This window comes from Cololabis saira, chromosome 4, assembly GCF_033807715.1.
Source record: "Cololabis saira isolate AMF1-May2022 chromosome 4, fColSai1.1, whole genome shotgun sequence".
NCBI classification, from domain to species: domain Eukaryota; kingdom Metazoa; phylum Chordata; class Actinopteri; order Beloniformes; family Belonidae; genus Cololabis; species Cololabis saira.
The window spans coordinates 28,416,828-28,433,690 of NC_084590.1; the positions used below are offsets into that span (position 1 = coordinate 28,416,828).

Consider the following 16,863-nt stretch of genomic DNA (forward strand, 5'->3'; position numbering starts at 1 on the left):
ATGACTATACGTAGATAAAAAGATACAAGCAACTGTAGATTGACAGACAGACAGGCAGGCAGATGGATAAAAACAGAGTAAGCGAGAGCAGACATGGCAGGAAGACGCTACTCTGATGTATAAGAATGCCTGCCAGAGAAAGTTGATTTGTTACAGCGATTGGCTGTGAAATGTTGTGCCCTGAGGAGCTGATGATCATCCGTGGGTCGATCTTCCAGGGAGCTGGATGATGGGTGTTTCAAAGGGATGGTTGCTTCCAAAAGAAGAAAAAGAAACTAAAGCAGGGTAGCAGGGTGGACAGTGCTCTTATAGTGCATAATACTTTATATAGGGACATCTGTCCTGTAACTTTAACCAAACTATAAACAGATATATGCATATTTGTAAAAATATGCTAAGACTTTGAGTGAGTGTGTGTGTGTGTGTGTGTGTGTGTGTGTGTGTGTGTGTGTGTGTGTGTGTGTGTGTGTGTGTGTGTGTGTTAGTGTGGGCAGTGGGCCACCATGCTTCTTTGCCAAGGCCCTGCCCCCCTTACTGTCTGTCTGGCTGACGAAGCCCAAACCCAACAGTGTGGGAAGTGTTTGTTAACAAAACAAACGATGACCCCATCTTGCCCCCCATCTAACACCTTGCCTCTCTCCATTAACATAACTGACGGTGTTGGTTTTTAATACTTGTGGATAAAATCATCACATTAGGCCTGATAGCATTATCATTCTGCCTGACTTGCCCAGTGCCAGAATAAAGCAAGGTGAGGGGAGACAGAGAAGGTTAATAAAGGCAGATGGGCCAATATGCCAATTTCTGACTGTTGCTTAGGTTGTTTTGAAAAGACTTTCCTCACATTAAAGGCAGAAACCCAATCCCTCTGTTGTGAAAAAGTCAAATGAAAGGGTGAAATGACACCTTGTTGTATCCCACTATCTGTATCTTGTCTAGAAAATACAATAACAGCAATTCAAAATCACATACACAGCTCTCGGCAAGAGTGGAGTGATGACAGTTTTGCTTATAGATGGGTTAATAACCAGCATCCTCTGAATAATGCTGCACAAACTACGTTGTGTAAAGTTGGGGGCAACAGTGAAATGAATATTATAGCTGTCAGGGTGAGGGATGGATATTTCCAGGGGAAATCTGTGCACACTTTATTATGGATCCATGAAAAAACAGAACACATATTCATATCACATGATATGTCAGCCATAAAGATGAAATATGGAATACTGAGGAATGGCAATTACAGAAAAATGGTTTTAATGCAGCTTCAACATAAAAAGTAAAATGTGACACCACTACTTGTTGTAAGACTGACTAAAGAAATTAGAAAAACGCTAAAAAGCTCTGCGTTTGAGAACCAAAACTTCATCCCTGGACAGTAACTCTAAAACCCTGTCATACTTAAAGTGAAGCCTAAAATGTTTTCGGCCGAAAATCACGAAAGTGCTTCATCTCTTTAAAAAAAAAACAAAAAAAAAAACAATTGGTTTACTTATTTCCACAAAAACAGTAAAAATGACTAAGTGTTACTGGGACTGAGCTACGGATACGTAAACACACTGAATAATTTTTTTTTTTTTATGACCGTCTGGATTTCTTTTGTAAACAGACGGCAGCACTTGAGAGCTGTTTGCTGAAAACAAAATCAGTCCACAGACACTTTCCTGAAAGAAGCCAGTCAAAATTTGATATCAATACAGCAAAAAAGAGAATGTTTTTCACAGAGTACTGTACTGTATGTCCACGTACTCTCTGAAAAACATTCAAGTCCTCATCCAAGAACCCATAGGGAAGGCCACTGTTCCTAAATGCTTCAGCAGCATGTACAGTCATACATTTGGGTTCTAATTAAAAAAGTGAGACTTAAGACGAATTCGGTGCCATATTCAGATTTATCCTACGTATACCTGATATTGCGTATTGGTGAATAAAAACTTTTCTTTTTCTTTTTATGGTGTTACCGTGTTACCGTAAAAACAGTTAATTTAAAAAAATAAAAATCAACAAGCTCTTCATATCCAAGCCTTTTACGTATTGAGTGAAGCTGGTTATCCTCAGCCTTCTAGGCATGCATCATGATACACCTGTGATGGCAAAAAATAGCTTAAAAGGCACATCACAAGTGGTGTTTACTGCTGTTTATACACAGCAGCGGCTGCACTGGAGCCTTCCAGCTGTGCTGTCCCCACTGATGTGCAAAGGTCTGACATGTACTTACTGTTTCACATGAACTGCCAAGAGGTGAGCATCTGCACACCTCCCCCACCAGTCAGCAACATCATTTCAAGGCACACAATGAACCAAGGACAAATAAAACCATATCTACTGCATCCACAGTTGTGCAGTCAGCACATTGTGTGTAAAAGGCAAAAAAAATAAATAAACATGTACGAAATGTACATTAGTTATTCGAATAGATATGGCGATGTAAAAACATAAAGCAATACCACTCATGACATAAGAAAGCACTTACTTGTCGAGGATTATGTTTGTCACCCTCATGAAAGTGCCTCACTGAGTCAACAAAAAACAGCTGTTCTGCCCTGTGTTCAGGTGCATTTATAATTTAATATTAGATTTTGTACAACAGTGCCCCCTTTTGGCCCCCTAGCGGCATAAAGCAGAGTAATTTCCTCAGAGTTAACGAGGCCAAGAAGAGAGCACATGGTGCCTGTTTCTCCTGCTGCAAATGATCTATAACATTGTTGCCTTGGACACTATTTGTCCGTGAGTATTTTGTTTTGTTGATTTTTAGATATGATTTACATATTATATTTGCTGAAAGTTTGTTTTGCTGCAAATTCAGTCTAAGAGTGACTTAATTGATGGATATCATAGCTTTGCCCTATGACTCAACATTTTGTTTACCTTAGTTACATTTCTTAGTCATGTCAGTGCAATGAATAGTGTTTAGATTCTGATTTGTGTTTGCGTTTTGTTCTTTTACTACAGTTTTACAGTAAATTGTGGATCTTCATTAAATCTACAAGAAAAGTTACGCCTTGTTTTTATTGGAGGACTTCACACTGTTCGCTAACTGTCAAGCTTTGAATAAGGCCTACTCATGGCGAGGACAGTATAGTAAAAGGACAAGAGCACAGCGGGCACAATTAAACAAGATAATACAGGATACAGCAACTATGAGTCTACGGTCAGGCAATCAGTACCAACCAGCTCCTCAGCAACAGGATGAGGGAGAGGAAAATCAGCAAAATGCTAATCAAAGTACTGATGTCATTCAAAGTGCTGCTGCCCATTCACAGTTAGCACAGTCGTCACGGACATCAAAACGGTCAAGTCGAGCCTCCTCAGCTAGTTCTGCAGCACTAAAAGCTCGTGCTAAGGCGGAGGCTGCCCGTGCTCAGCTTGCTTATGCAGAAAAGGAGGCCAGCATCATAAAGCAGAAAGCTGACCTTGAAGCAAATCTTCATGTTCTACAAAGCCAAAGAGCTGTCGCTGCTGCTACCGCCGAAGCTGCTGCGTATGAAGAAGTTGATAGCTCCTGCAAGAGTGAACTCAGTCAAGAATTACTAGAGTTACCTATCAGTGCAGCCGAACGCACCTCCAATTATGTCCGGCAGCATTCAGCACACTCCGGGGAAAACCCATTCATGGTTGATTTCCTAGGCTGCCACCAGATGGCGCATGGGCAATGTGAAACGGCCATAAATGAAACAGCTATTCGAAATGATGAGAAAAACAGAGATGCTGTTAAAGGACGAGCTAATGTTAAACAAGAACAGCAAAAGGAGGAATTAGAAGATAAAGAATATTCCTCAGGACCAAAGGGACAGTCATTTCACCCTTTAAGAGAGCCTTCGTCTGATTCTCAGGGTGTGCAAGACATAACAAAGTATCTAATTCGTCGGGAAATGTTGAGTGCAGGTCTCCTCAAATTTGATGACCGCCCTGAGAATTATTGGTCATGGAAGGCATCATTTCAAAGTGCTACCAAAGACCTCAACCTTTCAGCCAGAGAGGAATTAGATTTGATAACAAAATGGCTTGGTTTAGAGTCTTCAGAGCAGGCGAAAAGAATTCGCTCTGTACATGTGTTCAACCCCACAGCAGCTCTGCACTTAGTCTGGCAACGACTGGAAGAATGTTATGGGTCACCAGAAGTAGTTGAGCATGCACTGCTAAAAAAGGTTGAAGATTTTCCTAAACTTACTAACAAAGACAATGCTAAGCTAAGAGAGTTGGGAGATGTCCTTCAGGAGATAGAGTGTGCAAAAGAGGGTGGATACCTGCCAGGCTTGTCTTATTTGGACACAGCTCGTGGAGTGAATCCCATTGTGGACAAGTTACCTTACGGTTTACAGGAAAAATGGATTGCTGCAGGATCCAGATACAAGGAGGAACGTAGAGTTGCATTTCCCCCTTTTAGTTTTTTCTCCAGCTTTATCAGGCAGCAGGCAAAAGTAAGAAATGACCCCAGTTTTGCCTTTACGTCCCCCAGCAATCAGAGCTCAAAAACTGACAAATACATGAAAAGTGGTAATAGAGCTTCTGTAAATGTACACAAAACGGATGTTCCACAAGAGTCTTCGACTATCCAGAGTAACTTCACTGAGAAGAGAGTGGAAAATCCTGATAAGCAATGCCCCATACATAGAAAGCCCCATCCGCTCAAAAAATGTAAGAGCTTCAGAGCTAAACCTGTTGAAGACCGGAAGTTATTCCTGAAGGAAAATCGCATTTGTTTCAAGTGTTGTGGGTCAGTACAGCATGTGGCAAGGGACTGCAGAGAGGTAATCAAGTGTATGGAGTGTGGTAGTGAAAGACACATTTCAGCACTACATCCTGGTCCTCCTCCCATTACAAAAGTCACCGGAGAAGCGGAAAAAGATGATGGCGGGGAGGTGAGTGAAAATGCAGCCACTCCAGTTACATCCAAATGCACAGAGATTTGTGGTGATGCAGACAGCCAATGCTCATGCTCCAAAATTTGCCCAGTGATAGTATATCCTACGGGAAAAAGAGAGGAAGCAAGGAAAATGTATGCAGTGCTTGATGAGCAGAGTAATAAGTCACTTGTCAAATCACAGTTTTTTCATATCTTCAACATCACAACCTCATCAGACCCATACACACTGAAAACCTGCTCTGGGGTAACCACAAGTATGGGCAGAAGAGCTACAAACTTCACAATTGAATCTCAGGATGGCAAAATACGACTTCCCCTACCAAACTTAATTGAATGTGACATGATTCCTGATGACAGGAGAGAGATTCCATCCCCTGAGGTGGCACGTCAGCACCCACACTTACAGCGAGTTGCAGACAGGATTCCACCTGTGGATCCAGACGCTCCCATCCTCTTGCTCTTGGGTCGAGATATTCTACAACTGCACAAGGTGAGGGAGCAAATTAATGGGCCTTACAGTGCTCCTTATGCGCAGCGGTTGGACCTTGGGTGGGTCATGGTAGGTGAAGCCTGCCTGGGGAGAACTCATAAGCCAACAAGTGTTAATGTGCTGAAAACGCATGTGCTCAGTAATGGTCGTACATCCATCCTCAGGCCATGTCCAAACAAAATCCTGGTGAAGGAGAATTTCAACCAAATTCCATCTCATCTCAGCTGTTCTCCAGTTTTTTGTACTGAGGAAGAATACCTTAGGGAGAACATAGACAAGCTGGGATCTACAGTTTTTGAGAAGACAAGGGATGATGACAAGCCAGCACTTTCAGTGGACGATCAAGCTTTTCTTGACATAATGGAGAAAGAAGTTTATCAAGATAAAGGAAACAGCTGGGTGGCACCACTGCCATTTCGTTCCCCCAGACAGTGCCTTCCAAGTAACAGAGACCAAGCGATGAAGCGTCTTTTTTCTCTCAGGAAAACATTGGACAGAAAACCAGACATGAAGAGGCAGTACATTGACTTCATGCAGAAAATGCTTGAAAATGACCATGCAGAGCCTGCTGCCCCACTGCAGAAACATAAGGAACACTGGTACTTACCGTCATTCGGTGTATACCATCCCCAAAAACCCGATCAGTTAAGAGTTGTGTTTGATTCAAGCGCTGAATATGACGGAGTGTCTTTGAACAAAGTGCTGCTTAGTGGGCCTGATTTAAACAACACTCTTTTGGGGGTTCTCCTACGTTTCAGAAAAGAGCTTGTAGCATTCACAGCTGATGTACAACAAATGTTTTATTGTTTTGTGGTACAAGAAGAACACAGAGACTACCTCAGATTCCTTTGGTATGAAGACAACGACCTCAGTAAAAATGTGAGAGACTATAGAATGAAAGTTCATGTGTTCGGGAATAGCCCTTCACCAGCCGTGGCTATATATTGCATGAGGCAGGCTGCATCTGTGGGTGAGAGAGAACACGGCTTTGATGCCAAGCAGTTTGTAGTAAGACATTTTTATGTCGATGATGGACTTGCATCTACCCCCACCCACGAGGAAGCTATTGACATCTTGACGAGAACCCAAAAGATGCTAGCAGAGTCCAACCTGAACTTACATAAGATAGCATCCAGCAGCCACAAGGTTATGGAAGCTTTTCCAGCTGATGAACGGGCCAAGGATTTGAAAGATCTGGACCTCAGATTGGATGATCTCCCCCTACAGCGCAGCTTGGGAGTCCTGTGGAAGCTGGAAACAGACAGTTTCACATTTAAAGCTTCCACAGAGGAAAAGCCATACACTCGGAGGGGTGTTTTAGCCACTGTAAACAGTTTATATGACCCTTTAGGACTTGTGGCGCCTATAACGATGCAAGGAAAAGCCCTGCTCCGGGAACTCTCAGCTGAGCAACAGGGCTGGGATGAGCCACTCCCCTCTGAAAAGGAGGAAGAATGGGACAGGTGGAAAAAATCATTAAAAGATCTCCAACATCTTCAGATAGCAAGGTGCTATGTTCCATTTTCACAGGCCACCGCGCAGAGAAGAGAGCTGTGCATCTTTTCAGATGCATCCACAATGGCCATTGGAGCAGTAGCTTACCTAAGGGCTATTAACGATGAAGGTCAGTGCCATGTAGGATTTATCATGGGCAAATCCAAACTAGCTCCACGACCTGCTCACACTGTCCCACGATTGGAGTTATGTGCAGCTGTTCTGGCTGTGGAACTGTATGACCTGCTGAGGGATGAGATTGACATTGACATGGATGCTGTCAACTTCTTCACTGACAGTAAGATAGTACTCGGATACATAAACAACACCACCAGGAGGTTTTACACATATGTTGCCAACAGAGTGACTCGCATCCGAAAATCTACCCATCCCGAGCAGTGGCATTACATCTCTACAGAGAACAACCCGGCAGATCATGCCACCAGGCCTGTTCATGCTTCCCAACTTCCACACACAAACTGGCTTTCTGGACCATCATTCTTAACACAATCCAACTCAGAGCCATCACAGTCGGATATCTTTTCTCTGGTAGATCCTGAAGCAGATGTAGAGATACGTCCTGATGTCACTTCTCTGATCACCAAAACTTCAGAGGCCCAGTTAAGTTCACATCGTTTTGAAAGATTTTCCCATTGGATGACCCTGTGTCGCACCATAGCATCACTCATTCGTGTCGCAGTGTCTTTCAAGAAGACCTCAGATCGAAGCAAAGGCAGTGGATGGAGGTGTTATAGTGAGCCGAGCACCATAAGTGAGCTTTTCAGAGCAAAGGCTGTGATTATTCTCACTGTGCAGCGTGAGGTCTTCATGGAAGAATACAAATGTTTCGATATGAAGCAAGCATTGCAAAAACAAAGTCCACTCACAAAGATCAACCCCATCATTGACGAAGATGGATTACTCAGGGTCGGAGGTCGCCTGACACCGGCAACTCTCACAAAGGAAGAAAAACATCCACTTATCATTCCCCGTACTCACCATATTGCTTTCCTCTTGGTGAGATACTACCATGAGAAAGTAGCTCACCAGGGCCGTCATATCACAGAGGGAGCAATCAGAGCGGCAGGATTGTGGATTATCGGGAGCAAACGACTGGTCTCATCTGTACTTTACAAATGTGTCATCTGTCGTAAACTCAGGGGGAAGCTGCAGATTCAAAAGATGGCTGACTTGCCAGCCGACAGGCTTTCACCATTGCCACCCTTTACCAATGTTGGTCTGGATGTCTTCGGCCCGTGGACGGTGATGACACGTCGCACAAGGGGAGGCAGTGCAGACAGCAAACGGTGGGCGGTACTTTTCACCTGCATGTCATCAAGAGCTGTGCACATCGAGCTGGTTGAATCAATGTCCACATCCAGCTTCATTAACGCATTGAGAAGATTTTTCTCTATCCGTGGACCTGCAAAACTCCTCCGCTCAGACAGGGGCACTAATTTTATTGGTGCCTGCAAAGAGTTGAGTGTTGATCACAGTGATGCCACACTGAACAGCTACCTTCACGAAAAAGCCTGCACATGGCAATTTAATCCCCCACATTCCTCACACATGGGTGGTGCGTGGGAAAGACTCATTGGTGTTGCAAGCCGGATCCTGGATGCGATGCTTCTTCAGTCTCCACGTACTCGACTTACGCATGAAGTATTGAGTACCTTGATGGCGGAGGTGATGGCAATAATGAACGCGAGACCACTAGTGCCATTGTCTACTGATCCGGACATGCCGACTGTTCTCACACCAGCGATGATTTTGACACAGAAGACAAGTGCTCTATCAGCACCTATTGGCAACTTTGACCCGGCAGAGCTCCACACAAAACAATGGAAACAAGTTCAGTGTCTCGCAGATACATTTTGGAAGAGGTGGAGGGGGGAGTATCTTGCCACTCTTCAGAGTCGAAGAAAATGGACAGAGGACAAGCCCAACATCAAAGTCGGAGATGTTGTTTTGCTTAAGGATAACCAAGCTCACAGGAATGACTGGCCTGTGGGACTTGTTATTAAGACGTTTCTCAGTGATGACAACAAGGTTCGCAAAGCAGAAGTAAGAACTGTAAAAGAAGGGACTGTGAAAGTGTTTCTGAGACCAATCTCAGAGATGGTTGTCCTTTTGTCTGAAGGACAGTAGAATATGGACTGTCTTCCATGTTTATGTTTGTATCTTGTTTAGTATAAGGTAGTGGTACAATTGCATTGTACCAGGCGGGGAGTGTTCTGCCCTGTGTTCAGGTGCATTTATAATTTAATATTAGATTTTGTACAACAGTGCCCCCTTTTGGCCCCCTAGCGGCATAAAGCAGAGTAATTTCCTCAGAGTTAACGAGGCCAAGAAGAGAGCACATGGTGCCTGTTTCTCCTGCTGCAAATGATCTATAACATTGTTGCCTTGGACACTATTTGTCCGTGAGTATTTTGTTTTGTTGATTTTTAGATATGATTTACATATTATATTTGCTGAAAGTTTGTTTTGCTGCAAATTCAGTCTAAGAGTGACTTAATTGATGGATATCATAGCTTTGCCCTATGACTCAACATTTTGTTTACCTTAGTTACATTTCTTAGTCATGTCAGTGCAATGAATAGTGTTTAGATTCTGATTTGTGTTTGCGTTTTGTTCTTTTACTACAGTTTTACAGTAAATTGTGGATCTTCATTAAATCTACAAGAAAAGTTACGCCTTGTTTTTATTGGAGGACTTCACACTGTTCGCTAACTGTCAAGCTTTGAATAAGGCCTACTCATGGCGAGGACAGTATAACAGCCATCTTTATTTCCCCCTAGTCCATCGCTGGCAAGACAATTGCTGGCTTTCACCAAAGCTTTTTGCTGGCCATTTAGCTTTTTAGCTGTTAAACAGGCTTAAAACTCAAATATTTACTGCACACAGCTTTTCTTACAGCCCATTTCAACTAACCCATGCAACTGCCATGTCCTCTTTTCAGAAATTCGGTTGCTATTTGATGATTAAATCAGCAACACGCATGTTCACATTTGGCTCCATCTAGTTAAAAAAAACAGGGACATTAAAAGGGACTTTAATTAGTGTTTTTTTGGCTCTTATATACTGGCTCAAATGAGGTCGTCAATAAGCTAAGTATGCCGACTATATTTTGGAATCATTACATCAAGAATGCTTATATGCAAACTGATCTTATAGAGAAAATAACTAACAAAGATTAAGAAATTATATTAATAGGCTAAAACTTTCATTAGTCCCGTTTACGTTACACCCTAAATTTGCCCAAGCCTAAATATCCCCCCAAAAAACCTGTAATAGAAATGCCTCTAATTCTTAAAAACTGCTAAATATCACAAAGAACCTTTTACACTTTCATGAAGCAGATTTTCAGACATGTCGATAATCCAGGTCATTGCAAAAGTGTAATGGAAACGCTTTTTTACATTCACACTTCTCTGGCAGCACTGGAAGTGACATAGCCGGTCAATCTAAAGTCATCAAAAGTCACTTTCCGGCTGTTTGTGGCCTCATTAATACGAAGTAGTTGTGCTGTAACTACTTAATCATTATGGATTACTGCATTACACAAGGGCTTTGCCTTTGATTAAATATCCGTTGCCTTCTTCTGTTGACTTTTTGCTCAACAGCAGTAGTGGGAGTCACAATAATTTGTCAAAGAGTAAAGATATTTTTGTCCATCTTCTTCAAAGTCGAGATATTTTTCATTGTTTTGAAGAGAAGTCTCGCAGGACACGATACGGAGAGAGAACCAGGAGAGTTACACTCATAAAAAGATCAACACTGTTTATTGGAAACACCTACTCCTCCGCAGCCATACCGTTAATGGAAATGCAGAGTCTTACTTTAGTTTTGTGAAAAAGTGCAATGGAAAAACAACTACTGAATTGAACTGTTGGGACCTTCATCAATCAAAACATTTTTGTCAGGCTAATGAGTAAGTAGAGTATGAAGAGCTTTCCTTGATGAATTGTCCCAAATGTCTACTGTCTGATTGTTTTTGCACTTGACTATACTGTTGTGGTAATTGCATTGTAAAATTATTTACGTCAATCACCTCACAGGAATCTTGGTTTCCAGTGATGCAGCATGTACCCACATGAGTGGCCACTTACATGCAGCACTACAGTGCATAAAACAGCTGCTGGCCCTCTGGCAGGAAGTCAGATTTTTAAGAGGTTTGTGGCTCCCTTTACTAGTTGTGGGTTTTGCCAAGATGAACATCATGAAATCCATGAGGAAAATATCATTTTTAATGAAATCCTAAACCCAGCAGTGTCTTTTCTGTTATAGTGTCTCGTGTTGTGTACATGTGCACTGGTGTCAATAAAGACTGCAGTTTACAGGTTTTCATTACCACAAGGTATATGATGCTTGAGGAAACTCAGAATAAACATACTGAACATTTATGACTGGTTCAAACATTTAAATGCAGTTCATAGCATTTTCCATGTATGCTCTTGGTCTAAAATTGAAGGTCACCCTGTGGATGAGTCAATGTTTACTTCCCTTTTCACCATTTTAACAAGGTTTATGGCATACTCAGTTTGGAAACTCATCTGGCAGGAAAAGCTTTAGCCCCAAACATCAGAACATGTTGTTGTTTTTTTTTGTTCAATTTATATAACTTTCAAAATTACTACATCAACCAATGTCATCTTATTTCTAAATTTACAGTATTGATCCCTCCAACACACTGTGACATGACTGTCAGAGCATCAAAAACCTCTCCGGCTTCGTGACTTATGTGAAAGACTCGGCTTTAATGCATATTGTAAAATACAGCTATTACCATAAAAGTAAACATGCCCACAAACAGATTCTTCATCCTAATGCACATCTCCATCACTCATCTATTCAAGGCTTATGCAGCTTTTGTGTGCATCTTTGAATCCTTTTATCCCCTCCATCCATTGGTCACAAAAAAGGAAGATTTTTACTGCTGGTGACAACTCAGCCTCATTTGGAGAAGCGATTGATAGATGGGGGCCAACCTTGGCTGAACAGATTAACCCTCACCAGTCTTGGGTTTGAACCAACATTCTCATATCTACTTCCATGGACCCCTGCTTCTCCATCAGAGGGTTTTAAAAAAGCGTGTAGGATCTGAGTTTTACATTTCATTCATTGTTTAGATAATGAAAAAAGAACCAGGATGCTCTAGACGAGCAGTTTCTTCAAATCAACTGTTGGAGAGCTATAAACCACTGAGAAGTATTAGAAACCCCTGCAGGTCTGCCATCATCCAAAGAAAGTACTTTAAGCTGCTCAAAGCCTTGTGTCTTTTCATTTCATTACTGACCACTTGCACTCGTTTGTAATCCCTGTAAAATATACTTTATCAGTGAGAAGATGTGACCCATTTGCAGCCATGCCCCCTATGTAAAAGGCAGCTTCCCGCAGATACTATTTCTGAGCTTGTTCAAGGTAGTTCAGGGCATATGGACTGAGATACCTGGTGATGCATGCAGAATATTTATTTAATCTATGACTGTAGCCCTGCTGTTGAGGAAGCTTAAAGACCCAGGGCAGGCTTTGGCCAAATAATCGACATCCCCTTCAAATCTCTAGAATGTTTATATACCACAGTACCACTGTTGTAATGTGAGTGTGAAACTGCAAATTTTTCACAATTCTAAGATTTATCTAAAGTGTTCTACACATTAAACCAATGATAACAGCACCAGAAGCAGAGCTGATGTTTGACTTCAAAGCCGACTTCTGTTTTAAACCAAATTTATTTTGCCCCCCTCAAAAAAAGAAGCTTTTTCTACCTTCAAAGAGGCATCTTGAATATTTAATTGTGTCCTCTAGCAATTCAACTCTTCTGCTAGCAGGATAATGGAGATTGTTTGCAGCAAGAAATGTCAGCTGAGCAAGTGTTATCACAGCTCCCCAAAGTACAATCCAGCTCCAATAACCGTTCCCCTACTTCCATAAAGAAAACTGCAACATTTGCCAGAGCTACTGCCCTACTGGGAAAAGGGCTATGGCATGAGAGCCTTGTGCTTAATAGCGAGTATACTCTTGTCTTTCTAAAGAAAAGACTAAGGAAATTGTGTGGATTTACAATATATTAAGATTCTTAAAACAGTCACAGTTAAAACAGCTTTGTGGTGTTTGTTTCTGAACTTTAGGATGCAATCTGCTTACAGACAGACAATGTCAACATAAGATTTGTCAGAGTGGAAGTCACTTTACCTGCCTTAGGCCATCCTTGCTGTTCTGCATGATCCTCAGAGCGTAGTTAGATCGCTGTCCTTTGCTGTTGAATTCAATGTGGCCCGTTAGACCGTCCAACTCTACCTGTCCAACAAAGAGAGAGCAATTTACTCAAAAGCTTCTCTCTCATTTGCACTTACTCTATGAACCAAGGCTACATTAATCAACCTTTGAAATATGATCTTAATAATATGAAATCATAATATGAAGACAAGGCCGTAATAGTTCCAGTTTACAGCTATAAAGAAGAGTCATTAGTCTACTTTTTCTTTGAGTGAGAAGTGCAGACAGATGGGTATCGGAAATGTGTCACATTTAAGTACTTCAGCTACTTAGAGATATTTCTTCCCCACAAGGAACACCTTTGATTAGCTTACAACACATCTTTATCTCCCCCTCAGTGCCTTTCAGTGCAATGTAGAGACAACATAAAATAACCCAATTGAAAGGCAGTAGTATATATCTTCAAATACCAACTTTAAAGTACTAAAGATATGTAAAATAAAGAATATCAAAAAAATATCACTAAGCTGACATATCAAATAAACAATTACCTAAAAGGATGAAAAATAAAATGTATAAAATTGTCAAAACAAATTTTGCACTGCTTATTCTTCCAGCTGACGTTTGGCACTCCTGACTATTTATTTATTCATTAAGTGTTAGTTTCCAAAAAACAGAACAAGATGTTAATATCCTTTGTGCAAGCAGATACAAGAGTTTGTACATGAATAGATTATGAAAACTGGCGATGTGGTTGGATTGAGAGAGGAATTGGGATGCAGTCATCAGTCCTTTGGTTCATGGGGTCTTTCGGCCATTCGCTATACACTATACACCATCACCAAAGTGGCCAGCTAGGGGTTGATACGCCCCGAGCTTGCATCCCTTGCCCAGTTGATCTTGAGGGCTGCTTTGTTGTTAAATGACAGACATCCCAATGGGACTATGCATCCTTTTCCCTGGGCCAAACCTACTTGAGCGCATATATCCTGGCCTACCACGTTGGGGCCCAGCAAGGATCATTCCTCTTCATCCACAACCACTGGCTGCTTTTCTCTGCTGCATCTGATGCAGCTTCGATGGCCACATGCTCGCGCTGGACCCGAATTCCCAGGTTACTCAGCAGTATTATTTATGGTCAATGTTGCCTCTGCACCCAATCTCCACTGGGTGGGCTTCTGTGCACCAGCCACACTGATTGACTTCAGCAGCTAGCTCAGCATAGTGCAGGTGTTTCCGCTCATATGTTTGAATACGTGTTAACACGCGTTCATCATCCAGCGATATTAGCGGGACCCAATCAAAAAACGACAGTAGAGCTGGGTATCATCACTGACCTCCCAATACGATTCTGATACACTAGGTCCCAAAGTCGATACGATTTCTGATACGATTCGATATCGATATTCTAGTAACAATACCAAGTTTGCTTTGGCAATGGAAGGGATTCTCCAAAAAAAAAAAAAGCAAGAAGGTCCTGGGTTCACCCCAGGGATGCTGTGGGAGCTGAGTGCGTGTTAAGTTCTCCCATGACTTCAGCGCCAACACCCTGGGTGGAGTTGGAAAGGGCCTTTCCGTGTGGAGTTTGCATGTTCTCCCCGTGTTCCCTTGGGTAGCTAATGTGAGCTACCCTCACAAAAACATGCAGCAGTCCTGGGCTACACATGCCCCCTCTGGCCAGCCGGGGCGCCAGATGGGGTGGGGAGGATCCGGCCGGAATAACGTGATCCTTCCACGCGCTACGTCCGGCCGGAGAATCCCCACCCTGTCTGGTGAAAAGAAGCGACCTGCTCACTCCTCAAGTAAGGAGGAGACTTGAGTTCAGTGCAGGGCCCTCCCAGGGTTCGTAGAGGGAGCAATGCCCAGGACTGACTTAGGTAGGAGCACTGGGTGATAAAATGGGGAAAAAAATCAGGATAAAAAAAAAAAAAAACATTTAAAAAAAAAAAATCGATACTTGGATTTATGTAACGATAATCATTCCTACAAATGTATATCGATAAAATATTGATATATCAATAATTTTAACCCACCCCTACTAAAAACGCCTACCTTTGACTAAGATAATATATGTGAATAGAAAGGAGGTGTTTTCATAAGTCAGGTTTCCATCAACATTTTTTGATTCCCATTTTGCATGAGGAAAGGTTGACAAACTCCAAACTGTAACAAAAACGTCTTGCTAAACATTGCCAAAAAGTTTTCAGTCTCTTTGAATTGTTTTTAGAACATCTGCCAAAAACATTTTTTATACATGACAATATTGGCTTCATGTTAAAATTCTGTATCCAATGTCCAAAGTTGATATGCTGTCTTTATGGAAACTCATAGTGCTGAAACCAAATATGGGAATATGTAACAGCTCAATCCCTCGTTATGCCTCCGAGACTCCTCATTGTCTTGGCTTTCTGCTTCTCTGTTTCAATTATTCCTCCCACTTCTAACACATTCGGTAAAATAAAGCACGGGTTTGAATTTGAAAGTGAGTAAGACAACGTGAAAGGAAAACTTCCAGCTAGGATTTCTACAAAGTTAAAAGCCACCCACACTAGAGGATCCCCTAAAACAGTCATGGACAACATTTTTTCCTATAAGTCTGTCGACTCACAGTTAAAGTACAGAAAGGGCCACGCGTTATAATCAGATGAATTAATTAAAACACAGGCTCATTTTACCGGCAGATCCATATTGTTGTCAGATGAGGGCTTGCTCAACTTTACAAGCTTCGGTGATAGCGTTTAGTTAACATCCACTGCTTATTTATGGATGCTGGACTGTTGTATATAACTGTCCGCATTAATTTGAACAAACCATTTTTAGGGAATTTGCTTCTTTTCAGTTTAATAACAAGTTTGCTCTCTGGTTATCATACTTGGTTGAAAGTCTCTTGGTGTGTTTCTTTGAGTACAGCGATACCCAATTGACTTATCACTCATACTGCCTGAATTGATATTTACGACGAATAGTGAATAAAGTCACGACATTCTATATTTGTTTTCCTTTTCTGAAGTATGATTGAGTCTTATAACTCTCCAAGTGGAGTTCAGCCATCACAACTGCTGCATTACTGATCTGTCAGTTCAGCGAAATGCATCAGTCCAGAGTGACTTTAGACAGCACTCTGCTATAATCAAGTTAAATCATCTGAACATCGTTTTCCAATACAAGGTTAGAAAAATGTTTGTGTTGTATTTATTTATTTTTTTTTAAGCAGGGCAGGACTGAGATGGTTTAGGGGCCACATCTGTCCCTTGGGCTGTGATTTGCCCATTGGTACTCAAGAACCTGTTAGAGATCTTTTATTCCACTTTACAACACTGAGAGTTTTCAGCTTCTGGAGCCCGCTTTATCTTAATTTAACTGGCATCCCATCTGCTGAGTTCTAAGGGGAGTACAATAAACAGATACTAATGGTGACAGAGATAAAAGAAAACAAAGGTGAGAGAAAACTTGCACAATCAAAAATGACTGAAAACAGTTTGGACAAACACATGGGTTACTGACTGATGTAATTCAAGAAAGTAAATACCTAAAGTTTCCAAACTGTTAAACTATCCCATTAAAGCAGCACAACGTAACTTTCAGCTTTTGTTGAGTTTGGCGGCTCCTTTGGACAAAAGCGGTAGTGCTTTACCAGTAGTGTGGCAGGGTTCCTACCATGCTCCTCAAAGTTACATAGTGCCAGTGAAGGCGATACAGACCCCTCAGACCATGACAGAGGTGTCATTAAACCTGTTGGAAGTTGATGTACCATCACAATGACTGGAAATATTATATTAAGGTGGAAAAG

The 16,863-nt window shown here is 41.8% G+C and overlaps 1 protein-coding gene across 1 annotated transcript in view; it reads right to left on the reverse strand.

The window, feature by feature from the left end:
* grik4 (glutamate receptor, ionotropic, kainate 4) overlaps nt 1–16,863 on the reverse strand; it is a 182,189-nt gene that overhangs the window by 75,678 nt on the left and 89,648 nt on the right. Inside the window, exon 9 of the mRNA XM_061720530.1 lies at nt 13,050–13,154. Coding sequence (XP_061576514.1) covers nt 13,050–13,154 — 105 coding nt within the window. The remainder of the gene's footprint in view (nt 1–13,049; nt 13,155–16,863) is intronic.